We start from the raw sequence: 12,779 nt of genomic DNA, 5'->3' as shown, positions 1-12,779 counted from the left end.
GTGGAAAATCTCTCACTCTTCTGCTCAGTCTTCTGGTAAAGCCACAAATCATCTGGCTTTGGTTTCTGCTTTAAATATCTGAACTCATCTATGAATGGTGAAGAAAATAAAGACGATATGTTTTGTTGTAGTTGATACATTCTAAGCGTCAAGAAATCTGGATTAATTTAACGGTTTTAAATGCTTTTTTTTTTATATATATATATATATATATATATATATATATATATATATATATATATATATATAAAACATGTAAAAATCCTCCCTCATCTTTACCATCGACAGGCTGCAGCTATGTCCCGTATTCCTTGTTTTCCAATTTCCAGCCACTTATGTTGAAATTTCAATTGTTCCATTCCCTAGCCTTTTCTCCACCTTGAGCTTCTTTTCCAAATATATGGCTTTATGATCAACCGGAAGCAGTTCTACGCAAACATGGAACATCTTATATCCGATGAAATTGTTTTTATTGATTTTTTTTTGATAAACTATTGTAAATGCCACAATAATCACTTTTTATGAATTTTAATGCCAATTAAGGCTTTAATTGAAAACATAATAATTTAATATCTTTTAATAATTTTTAATGACCTGCGGAAACCCTGTGTTACAATGGCTGACAATACAGGCAGCTATAGAGAATGTGACGTTTCCTCTGAATCGTCTGTCACTATCAGAGAGACGAAGTGCTGTCATCAGATAGCAGAGCACAGCTTTAGGGCACGCAGGTGTTTTTATCTTTAAAGTACATCTTCATCCTTCAGTAAATACATCTACATGCTGTGTTCACACCTCAGTGAAACAATTGATGACATATATGAGAAACTGGCTTCTGTTGGAGCTTCTATAGTTATCTGTGGATGAAATAAACATAAGTTGGGATTGGTCTCTTATTTTGGATTTTTCATTATTAACCATAAGGACTGATATCTCAGGTTACTTGTGCGACAAGGATCCATTCTTACCTGCTGAGGTGATCCGTCTGGTGACAGACAGATGAGCTTTTAACATTAGATCCACTAAATTAAGGTAAAATCTGGAAAATATCAGCCTCTCTGAATTAACTTCTCCAGTGGATTTAGACGTTTCTTGTTTGAGACAGAATGCTAAAAAAAATACTGAAACCATAACATGCTGTTCTTGGTGGGACCAGCCCATCTGTAGAGTGACCTGTTATTTCTATAGCTCTGCTCCAGGCAGCGATTATCCTCTTTACTTGAGAAAAGTCATACAAACTAGTGTCTCAGTATTCCTACAAAAAAAAGCAGCAAACGCGTCGTTTAACTGTATTAACACTGTTTTTGAGCAACCTGAGCTGATTATAACTGAAGTTTTAACAATGAAGGATCGCTGAGTTCCCTCTTTGCGACACTTCCAGTCGACTTCTGATTGTCAAATTTTAACAAAGAAATACGTCCATTTTGGCTCAGAGATGTCTTTTATTGCATCTTTGCGTATAAAATAGTTTGTAATATTAATATACTTTGCTGACTTTTTTTGTCACATAAACTTCAGAAAGATAAAATAAAAATCTGCTTTTCAGCTATCAGCATGCTTATTTAATGTAAAGAACAGTTTTGATATATGTTTAGGATCTTTATCCTTCCTCAAACACCCATTTGTGTTAAAACTGCCTGACTTAAGCTATTCTTTTAGACCAGGAGTCACCAACATGGTGCCCGCGGGCACCAAGGGGCCCTCAAGGACCACAAGGGGTGCCCTTAGAGTCTTCTGAAAATATAACAACTCAACAGTGAGCTACGTTTGAAATTTCATTGTATTCTGTTGCTCTTCTTTTTTTAATCAGTTATAGAACATTTCATCATTTAATCATATATGGAATTTAAGCATTTATAGAGATTTTAAAATGAAAATGTCTAAAAGAAAATTAGAAATTTAAAGAAACGATAAAGATATGTTTATAATGTATAAGGTTTAGGTTAACGTTGACCCTTACAATTCATAGGTCAGTATTGGTAGCCCTTCCAGTGACTCTGCCCCTGAATTAGCCCTCAACTGTAAAAAGGTTGGTGACCGCTGTTTTAGACAAAAAAAAAAAAAAAACAGGAACCAGCAACTTCAGCTGAGCATAAACCTGATGCATTAACTCCAGGATCATCATCAGTGAAATGTTTTCTACCTGCTGAGCTCCAAAAATGAACCCCTCCAGCTGCTGCCTGCATGGATTGGTCAAATCTCAGCTGATCAGACTGACTCTACAACCAGCAACCCTGATCTACAAAGAGCTGCATGCTACGCAAAAAGATATAAAGCATTAATTTAAGCTTTATCGCGTTTGCTTTAAAAGGTCTGAAGTTTCCCTTCTTTCATAGAACCGTAAATTATTCCGAGCTTTGCTCTCAAGTCTGGGATTAATACTCAAAAGAGATGAATGAAGCACTGACCTCCATGGAAAGCAGCTCTGTTCATCAGCTCCTCCCAGTCTGAACCAGCGCCCAGCAAAGCGTCTAAAGCTATCATCGGAGCGTCATGGCCACAGCTCCCCCCCCATCCAGACAGGCTGAAGCTCTTATAGGCCTTGTCCCTCTCAGCAACTCCATAGGGGGAGGGCCAGATCACAGGCCCCTCTCCGTTAGAGAGGCCCCTCTCATCCAGGTACCTGAGGAAAGAGGGAAGACTTTACTGATGGTGAAAAATATCCAGCTCCAAAAAATAAAATCCAGATGTTTCAACAGTGCAGATAGGTATAAAATCAATGAGAGCAACCTCAACACAACAACAAAAGCAAATTGATTTCAGCAGCTCATACCGCTGCCACTTCTCAGTAAAGGTGTCCCATTCCTTCATGTTCTCCTCCACGGCGAAGCCGCTGTCCGTAACAACCTGCTTTGCTATGGGACAGGCCTCTTTGATCAGGCCCAGACCCCAGGAGGCGATTGGCCGCCGCTGGATGGCGTATGAGGCGAAAAGAGCAGAAGCAACAGATCCCAAATAGCCGATGGGGTGATGATGGGTCATCCTGCCCGTCTCCACGGCAACATGCACAAGAGACGACAGCTGTTCAGGCTTTGGGTACCTAAGGTTTAAAATATGTTAATTATCAAACTTTATTACTAAAAATACTCCCTATAATGATTCAAAGATATATGATTTCTGTTCTGCTAAAACATTTCATTGATCTCCTGTAGTTTTATAAACATTTATCTTTTACAAAACAGACTTTAACAATTACTAAAAAAATGTTTAAACCAAAACTAAATGAAAAAAACAGCTAATAAAAATGTTAAAACTATTTCAACTTTCCTCAGTTTTATATATATCTGATTTTTTTCTGTACCGCCAACTTTTAGTATGAAAGCTTTGCTTTCCTTTATGCACAAGTGCTGAAACTAAATTAAATGGTGATGAAAAAAGCGTTATTTAAGGTTGCACATGTTTACATTTTTTTTTAACATGATTTCATTCTTCATGTACCAAAAACACAGCATTTTAACAAAGGTGAGCAGAGTAAAATGAATCCAGCAGAATGTCCACACAGAGAGCCACAGGAGTACTTCAATAAGTTTGTCCTTTAATTTTATATATCTAAGCTTCAAATTGTTTTATAAAGAAGGTTAAAACATTTGGATGCATTTTCTCCACCTAATGTCACAGATTTTCAGCCAGTTTTAGCTCTATTATAAGGGATGAACCCAGAAGAACATAGAGACTATAAATAAAAATGGAGAAAATAAGACATTTAAGGTAGTATTCCAAGTTTTCTTAAATAAATAAACTAAACCCTGGAAGAACCATCCATCATTAACTAAGAGGAGCCTTGTTCCCAGGATGGATTTGGCACTTTGGCACAAAATGTTTAGCAGTATGTGAACACAGGACTTCAGCTCAGCTGGGTTAATCATTCTGTGTGGGAAAACAATACTTAAATAGCTTAACTTTTAACAGCTTAGGTCCAAATGTCCCAGAGGAAGTGGCTTACCTCAGACCGATGCACATGGACCTCATGGCTGCTCCACAGCCTGCACCCCTGGGGTTATATGGCACCCTGTAGCCCTCTTCCTTTCCAGGCCTCAGCTTGTGAACACCTGTGAGTGCATCACACTTTCAAACATCTCTGCTAACTGTAGACCTGATTATAAATTCAAAATGAAAACCTACTAAACATGGTTGTGTTTCCAGGTGCCCTCCCATTCATGTCTTTCATCCCCTTCACATAATGAAAAGCCACCTCATGCAGAAGCTCCTCCCCTGTCTTGTCTGCAAGGAAAGCAACACTTTGTTCAATCGTCGGACTTTAGAAGATTCAATTATCAGTGCACGAAGATGGTATTATCACAGAAAAGGTCAAGCTCAATTTCCTGCCTCCGTTGTTTTCTTGCGGATCCTAATAGGAAAGCAAATCAAGGCAAGGCTGGAAATTAGATTTAACCTTTAGCTGGCGCTTTAGAGAAGGGGCGGCTAATATTAATCAGACGGAGCGCTTGTTATGCTGAACTCACCGGTTACCAGAGCTTCAGCCGTTGCAAGATGCAGAACTGTGTCGTCGCTCAGTGGCCACTCAGGGAGAGTCACCTTGATTTTTTCCAAACCACCGAGCTTCTGCAGCTCCTACAGTTCCAGAAAATGAGAGAAATTAACAAAAAAACATTTTCAAAAATTGATTGTCATTATTCCATCTGATATACTTTCAAATGCTGTTTTCACAAGTTTGCACACAGATGATGTATTTTATTGCTTAACTGTTCTAGTTAAAAAGTTCAACTGAAACATCATTAGTTCAACTTTTTTTATTTTCTTTAGTCCAACTGTTTTTAATATTCTTTTTTGTTTCTGCGTTTTAAAAAAAAATTTTTTCTACTTGCTTTGATTCGGTTTTATTTTCCTATATTTTAATCATGTAAAGCACTTTGCATTGTCTTTGTACTGAATTGTGCTATACAAATACATTTGCATTGCCTTGCCTTAATCTGTGGTTTTACACTCTAGTCTCTGGATGTCTAATAAGACATCAGGTAACTGATGATCAGAGGAGCAGAAGGTATAATTCAGGAAAATTCATGATTCTTTGTAGTGTTGTGTGTATAATGTGGTAACATAGAATAGAATAGAATAGAAAATCCCTTTATTGTCCCACAATGGAGAAATTGTGGTGTTACAGCAGCAAAAGGTTATAGCAGAAGTTGTCACAAAATGTGGACCTTAAAAAGTGTATAAAAATTACAGAATAAGCAACAGAGTTAAGAAAATTAACAAATAAGTACTTTACTGTTCAGTGTTTTACAGTATAAATGCTCTGTATCTGGAGAGTAAATAATCAATAAACAGCTGTGGACATTTTTTTTTACAGTAATGGATATATGAAAAATAACAGCAACACCGGAGATGTGCAAAAAAATGACAGCAGCATGTTATTTAACTGCACAGAAACTGTGAAAAACTTATTGAGGTTGTTGGGAACAGTGAAGGTTATAAAGTCTTACAGCTGCTGGGAGGAAGGATCTATGATAACGCTGCCTGGTGCATCTAGGATGCAGCAGTCTGTCACTGAAGGAGCTTTCCAGTTCAGCAACAGCTTCATGCATGCAGTGCAAGAGATTGCCTAACAGAGATGTTATTCTAGTTAGGGTCCATAGGGCATCCAATCACAGAGGTAGCCTAAAACAAGTATAACTGAAGAAAAACCTGAAAAAAATTATTTTTCTTCAAAATTGTTAAAAAAAAAACTAAAAACATGAACTAGTCATGGAGTCGCTGAAGAGGCTGCAACTACAGATTATGTAATGGATGCTCTAGAATCCCCCCTCCAAAAGAAAAAAAAACCTTTCACTCTATTTTTCTTCCAAGAAATCACAGAAGCTTAACTTACAAGGTTCCATTTGTGCCAAATCAAGATTCGTATTTGTTTAGACGTCTCTGTGACTATTCAAGATATGTAACTTAGCTGCTTAAGTAATGCAAGCTGTATATTAGCGTTAGCTCGCCACCCTTTCAGCAGAAGTGCTTTAATTAAGACAGTTCCCCTCTGAAAAGGGGAAGAGTTAAAGTGCAGCGGAAAAAGTTCACAACTGCCAGATAATCTTCTTTTTTTAAATGTACTAATATTCTTCCACGTCATAAATATGAATCATCACAGCAGATGAAAGATTCAGGAATAACATCCATTCAGTGGAGAGGTGTTCTTAGAGCAGCAAAAGCCCTACAAGCTATTTGGAGGTTGGTTATAATGTTGGGCTTCATTAGGAAGGCAGATATATTTAATTAAAGATTGACACGCAGTTGAAAAACAGGAACATTGGAATCACTGTGGTGTTGCAGCACTGACCGAGTGAATGTCCGGTCCAGAAAAATTGAACTCCCAGCTCCCATTTCTGTAGCCCAGAGCATCACCAGCACCACTCAGCACCATGGCTGCCTTGTAATGCTCCAAAGTAACTGCTTCGGGTCTCCTGGTGCAAAGAGATTTAACACAACAGGTTTTATTTCAGGCAGGTTCCTGAATCATAAGTGCAGATGATGGAATCTTAGTAATAGCACCTTTCCAATCTGGCCCTGGGCTTTATGTATAATTAGATAATATAGCGTCACAAATAGTTCATATATAACTGAAGTAGCTCTAATGAGATAATTAGATAAATAATCCTTTAAAATTGTCCCCCTTTACCTTTACATAAAGAGTTCAACTGGTAGAACCAAATTATTATTGTCACAGGATTAAAATATAGCTGAAATGTTTTATCATAAATCTAAGCTTCAAACAATCGGCTGGATTACTAAAAAAAGGTTTTTCTAATCTATCAATTTGTAGTATATCATCATCATAAACCAATGTGTTTGTTTTTTAAGTGATATCTCCGTATCTTTATTTATTTTTTCTGTAGAGGATCCCAAGACCCTATAATTCATGATGGGACCATGACCCCTTCTTTAGGAATCAATGGTCTCAGGATCTAGACTGAAAAGCCAACATATCAACAAGCATGGAATACGGTAGTAACACTGGCTTAGATCTTTCAAAGTAAAAGCAATATGTGTTAGGTTTATTAACTGCACTCAAATGACATTAATCTTGCTCCTTTGGTCTGAAATATGTTATATGTCCTCCTGTGAATGTTTAAGATTGTTAAAATGTATTATTCTTTGGAATATTAGAGGATGGCAGCCAAACAATTAATCTGACAAACAGCCAAACATTCCTATGCATCTGTTACACATGGAAGAAGAAGGGGTCTTCACTGTGCATATTTCATTTTTATTGATTTTTCTGTGAAAACATGAACAACAACATCAGTTCACTTTTGCTATGTCTCATCTCTGATCACGCTGTCTGACGTCTTACTCGCTCCACAACTGCACGCGCCAGCAGCGGATACCTGAGAGACGCAGCGCCCCCTGCTGATCGGATGTTTTCACAGTCACACGCATACATAACATGAGTCAAAAATAAAAATATATAATTGGGGGTACACTGTAAATTGTCTTTGCAATCACACATCCAGTCTCATCAACACTTTCCAACCTTTGCATAGATCTTTAAACACAGAACAAAGAGCAGAGGAGAAAATTTTTTTTAGATTCTTCATAAATAATCTATCCTTCTAGGTCTGGGCACCAAATCTGCTGAAGGGGAACCTACCCCCAGGCCCAGGTGGAAATAGATAAAAGTGACCAAAAATAGGTGATTTTGAAGGGGATTTCATTTTTAAATCCCCCATTAGATACCGATGACTTTAATGTGCAACAATCTAAAAGTGTTCACTGGAAACAGTTTTAATTTAAGAAATATTGAAACTAAGGCAAAATAATTAGGCATCCTGACACTATCAGTGCACAATTAAATAAGATAGAGCAGAGACTACAATAAAAAAAAAAGAATAATTTTCATACATTCATATTCACAGGAGAGAATATAAATTAATTTATATAACAGATGGGCAAGAATGATGTCAACTAAATGTAGTTAATGAACAGGAAAATTTGCTTTTACTTTGAAAGGTCCGGGCCAGCTTTACCGTATTCCATGATGTAAGTGTGACCTAAAAACCCAACGAGGGCTGGCTGGCTTGACTTCAGTTTTAAAATGTCCCTAACGGCCGATTATCCTAATTTCGCTCAAAGGAGGCCGTGTTATGATTAATATTCAGTCGGAATGTATTTAGTCAAGCTCAGAACAGTTGTAGAGATGCTGATAGACGATTTACTTAGGAAACATGCATTGCGGAACTAAACAGAACAGAAAAATCTTCAACTTTACCAAACGCCGAGGACGTAAACCTACTACAAAAAATACAGTTGATGTTCAAATGTTACACTGAGACAATATTAATATCTAATACACTGATTAAAACTCCTTACTTGTCCATTGCAGCAATGTCGCGTTAGGCTCCTTCCTCTCCTGTTTATTTTGGTGTGGCTGAACACTGGCGGTTATGTGAAACAGCGCCTCCCTTCGGTCAAAGGAGCGCTACCTATTAAAGACCAGTAACGGTGTATAAGGTACATTACGGTAACAGAGCAGCTCGGGAGCCATTACTTCTGACAAAAGCTTAGAAATTAAGAGGATAACAGAAAATTAATCTTAGGAACAATTTTTATTCATGAGAAAATTACAACTCTCTATGGAAGCCCGTTTCCGCCACATAAAAGTACATAATGCCAAATAGAAATTCATAACTATGAGATTCAAAAGTCATAATTATGATATTCGATTTTGAAATGTTGTATAACATAGTCATTATTTTGAAAGTCGAAAATGTGACTTTGAATCTTATCATTATGACTTTTTTTTTTTACTTTCATGTGGTGGAAACAGGCTTCCATATCTTTCATGTTCATGTTTATAAAAAATTTAAAAAATTTAAAAAAGAGAGATAAAAGAAAGGCATTTTTAATGTAGAATTTATTTGAGAAGTAACAGGGAAAATCCCCTAAATCTTAACCGTTGTACAGAGGCGTAGCCAGAAAATTTTTATAAGGGTGGCCAGGCAATAACCAATGTACACTTAGGGGGGGTCGAAAGGGGACAGGCACCAGAACCTCAGGGTCAATCTACACTGTTCCAACAGAAAAATGAACAAGCAAAAATCCCATATTTTCTAAATATATAATATAATAAAGACAAGCTATACTTTCCTACAGCCTTTGCTAACAAATAGATGCATATATTTAAACTTCTGTAATTTCTAGATAATAGGTACAGTGGATAAAACTCTTTCAGTTTTGAGTTTTGGGGCGTAAATCTTTTCCAATGCCAAAACTTGTATCAGTAAACATTCTGCATAAAATTAATATTTACAAGCACTAATATCTACATACATTAATTTTTTTTATAAGTTTTTATTAAAATTGTTATTTATCTTTAATTTCACTTAAGACTCCCAGATGAATTGCAATGACACATGATTTTCTCTTTACCCCATATAACAGCAGATCTAGTTCTGAACAGAGCATGCATACTTATCATCTTTGATGTTTATATATTGATGTTTATAACTAACCACAAAAAGATAAAATGTTTTGAATATTTCACTTGACAGTATTACTGCTGCCACCATCTGTATTAGAGGGGGAAAAATGGTAGGGGTGGCAAATGATTGGCTTAGGGTGGCCATTGCCCCTGGCCCCCCATCTAGCTCCACCCCTGCCGTTGTGTACTTTTTTGTCACTATCGATATTTTTTTTATCCAAAATCACAAGAGGTGACACAATGTCTTTAGAGATTGTAAGTGGTTTATCTATACTTTAACAAGAATGGATATTTCAGAATTCTACTGTAAATGTCCAGAAAAAAACTCTAAAGTTCTTATTCAGGATATGCTTTTGTCCCGTTTTCAGGGATTTATTTCTCCAGCATACTAACAGGTGACAGAACGCTCTCTTCAGATTTTATAAGAATATATGAAGTTATAAAATATTTAATGATTTTACCACAGAGTTTTAGAAATGTAAAAACTCAAAGTACCTCATAATTACAGATATCCTTTTTCTCCCTTTTTTATTAATTTAATTTATAAGAATCATGAGAAGTGGTGACACACTTTCTTCAGATTATGTTAGAGGATCATTTATATCAGAAACACAAGTCCACCAAAGTAAGAAATCCATAAGGTCATTTGATGTGTTAAGTAAGGCACAGAACCAAAGAGCCAATCGTGCCTCTAAACTGGGAGAAGTTAAATTTCCAATTAATTTACTTAAATTGTTCAAGTTGAAAATTTGTATTTCTGTGTTGAAACTGTTCATTACAGTTGTCCTAAAATTATAATTCCCTTGCCATGGAAAAAAAGCAACTGAAACCATTTGATAATGGGCACTTCTGAGTCTGATAAATGTCTCTAAAAGCAAAATAAAAAAAACAACTAAGACACTTAAATTTGTTAAAGAACAGTTATAGATTATGTGAGGGATTATTATTGTTGTATTACCTACAGCACCTTAATATCATTGAGATATTAGTCCTGTTCCTATGGTCTATAAATATAATGTTGGGTCTGTATGCTGGCGAAGATTCTCATCCAGATCATAGTCATTCCAAAAAAACAAAAAGAAAACAAAAACAAAAAAAACACTGGACTTTGTTTTCCAAGTATAAAAACGTTTCGGGAAGCGAAACATCGTCAAACTTGAAAAACAAAGTCCAGTGGTTTGTTTTTTGAACTTTATTGGAATTAAATGTTAAGTCTTACAAAAGGATTCCGTTTGTAATCTTTTGAATAAAATTAAAGATATTATTTTGAATATAATTTTAATGTATATTGATGGTTCAGGAAAAAACACACATTTTACATAATTTAAATGAAAATGATCATTTTTGATTAATTCATAATCAGAAATTGAGTAAAACAGATTAAACCCAAGTTAAACAGAACTGTGAAGTAAAACAAATGGGTGCACTTGACCAATCAGTTACAATGCCTGCAGCAGTGTATGTCATCAAGATTAAAACAGGGGTCCTAACAGAGGCCAGGACCAGTTCTACAGGGGCTCTGGCCCCTGTTGGCCCCTGTCTAGAACCACTAATGTGCCCAAATGTAATTAAACCCTTGAGGGCTCTTATTGCTAATTTGCAACAAACCCTTTGTATTATGTTCACAGCCAAGGAAGCATGTGGATTAACATGTGGAATCCCCTAATGCCAGTTATTACACCATATGCACATAGGAACCTTTGTCAAACTCTTGTTTCTGTTATGTCTGGCCACTTTGAATCAAACAATCGTGTGTAAACAGAGCATTTTATTTCTGCTTAGATACTTTTAGAGCATTTAATTTTGTGTTATTCCAATAGAAGTTGAGAAAGAGATATTTTTGACTTGACACTGAACTGTGTTAGTATTTCTTTCTTTACCAGATGCAATAAGCTTTGAAAAAAAAAAAAAAACTACTTATTTGTCCAGCTGTGGAAACCTTTTTTTTTTGTTTCAGCTGTTATAACAGTGGTGTAACAGAAAACGTTAACATCTCCCAATTGGCTAAATTATAAGCAATGCAGAATTGTGGGCATTTTTTTTTACAAATGCAATTCTGATTAAAAACCCAATATATCTAAAACTATTCCCCATGCACAAATCATCATTCTTTAAAATGGTTTTGAATGTGATGTCCTCCTTGAGGGCTTTAATTGTGAAATTCCAGATGCAACTTTTTAGACGTAAGCTGATGAAGATTCTCAGTCATCCAGGTCATAGTCATTCCGTAAAGTTCAAAAAATATCCACTGGACATTTCGCCATCTCTCCAGGAAGCTTTCTCAATTCAAATGTCTGGATCCGCAGTGAGTTTGAGTCTTATATAGACAAAGCCTTGTATCGCTTTCAAACATTGTTACCATTGCATGTTTCCAAGCGATACAGGGCTTTGTCTATATAAGACTCAAACTCACTGCGGATCCAGACATTTGAATTGAGAAAGCTTCCTGGAGAGGTGGCGAAATGTCTTCAAATCTTGGAAACCAAGTCCAGTGGATATTTTTTGAACTTTTACAGAACTTTTTAGACAGAGACTTTCAGACTTAGACAACTTTTATTGTATTTTGTTTAGTTAGTTTCAGACCATAAATAACATTTCCATTCCATTAAGTGCAGCAGTGATCAAATGTAAACAGTGTGGGAGAAAAAAAATGTGCAAAAATAACTCATTGATATGGAAGTTCAGATTATTATGGTGTAAATATGCAATATTTTTGGTTTGGTGTTATCAGTGTGATGCAGATTCTGTGAAATGATTTTGAGTTTTTTTTTTTTTTAAACAGTTCAGCAGTCTGATGGCAGTTAGGAAAGAAACAGTTGCAGAGTCTGCTGTGGATGCTTCGACGCCTCTTCCCAGAGGACTGCAGATGATCCTTTCTTCTCACTTTCTTCCAGTCTGAGGAGCCGCAGCCTCCACACCATACAGTGAGACAGCTGGTCAGAACGCTCTCTATGGTGCATCTGTAGAAGGTTGTGAGGATGGGTGGGGGCGGGTGGGCTCTCCTCATCCTCCACAAGAGCCTTTGTGCCTTTTAGATCAGTGAGGTGGTTTTTACAGTGCAGGTGAGATTGTCTGTGATGTGCACCCACAGAAATTTAGTGCTTCTGAGTTTTACAGACTTATATTCATAATAATTGGAGAAACTTATCTCTGCATTTAAACCATCCCTTTGGTAGAGGATGGGCTTGCATTGTGAGGCAATCGGGGGTTAAGGGTCTTGCTCAGAGACTCAGAGTGACAGTCTGTGGGAGTGGAGCTCAACTCAGAACCTAAGGATTCCAAGCCCCATGCCCTATAGGCCCATATATATATATATATATATATATATATATATATATATATATATATATAT

The 12,779-nt window shown here is 36.4% G+C and overlaps 1 protein-coding gene across 1 annotated transcript in view; it reads right to left on the bottom strand.

Moving 5' to 3' along the window:
* LOC107094305 (protein ADP-ribosylarginine hydrolase-like) overlaps positions 1 to 8,405 on the bottom strand; it is a 9,182-nt gene extending 777 nt beyond the window's left edge. Inside the window, exons 1-7 of the mRNA XM_015389848.1 lie at positions 8,317 to 8,405; positions 6,287 to 6,410; positions 4,464 to 4,572; positions 4,123 to 4,221; positions 3,944 to 4,049; positions 2,774 to 3,040; positions 2,409 to 2,623 (exon numbers count right to left, since the gene is read on the bottom strand). Of these exons, the coding sequence (XP_015245334.1) occupies positions 2,409 to 2,623; positions 2,774 to 3,040; positions 3,944 to 4,049; positions 4,123 to 4,221; positions 4,464 to 4,572; positions 6,287 to 6,410; positions 8,317 to 8,324 (928 nt within the window). The 5' untranslated portion in view covers positions 8,325 to 8,405. The remainder of the gene's footprint in view (positions 1 to 2,408; positions 2,624 to 2,773; positions 3,041 to 3,943; positions 4,050 to 4,122; positions 4,222 to 4,463; positions 4,573 to 6,286; positions 6,411 to 8,316) is intronic.
* Between the last annotated feature and the right edge of the window lie 4,374 nt (positions 8,406 to 12,779).

This window comes from Cyprinodon variegatus, unplaced genomic scaffold, assembly GCF_000732505.1.
Source record: "Cyprinodon variegatus isolate N-32 unplaced genomic scaffold, C_variegatus-1.0 Scaffold475, whole genome shotgun sequence".
Lineage (NCBI taxonomy): Eukaryota > Metazoa > Chordata > Actinopteri > Cyprinodontiformes > Cyprinodontidae > Cyprinodon > Cyprinodon variegatus.
Note: the sequence above shows the minus strand (reverse complement) of the source record. Positions and strands in the feature narration are given on the sequence as shown.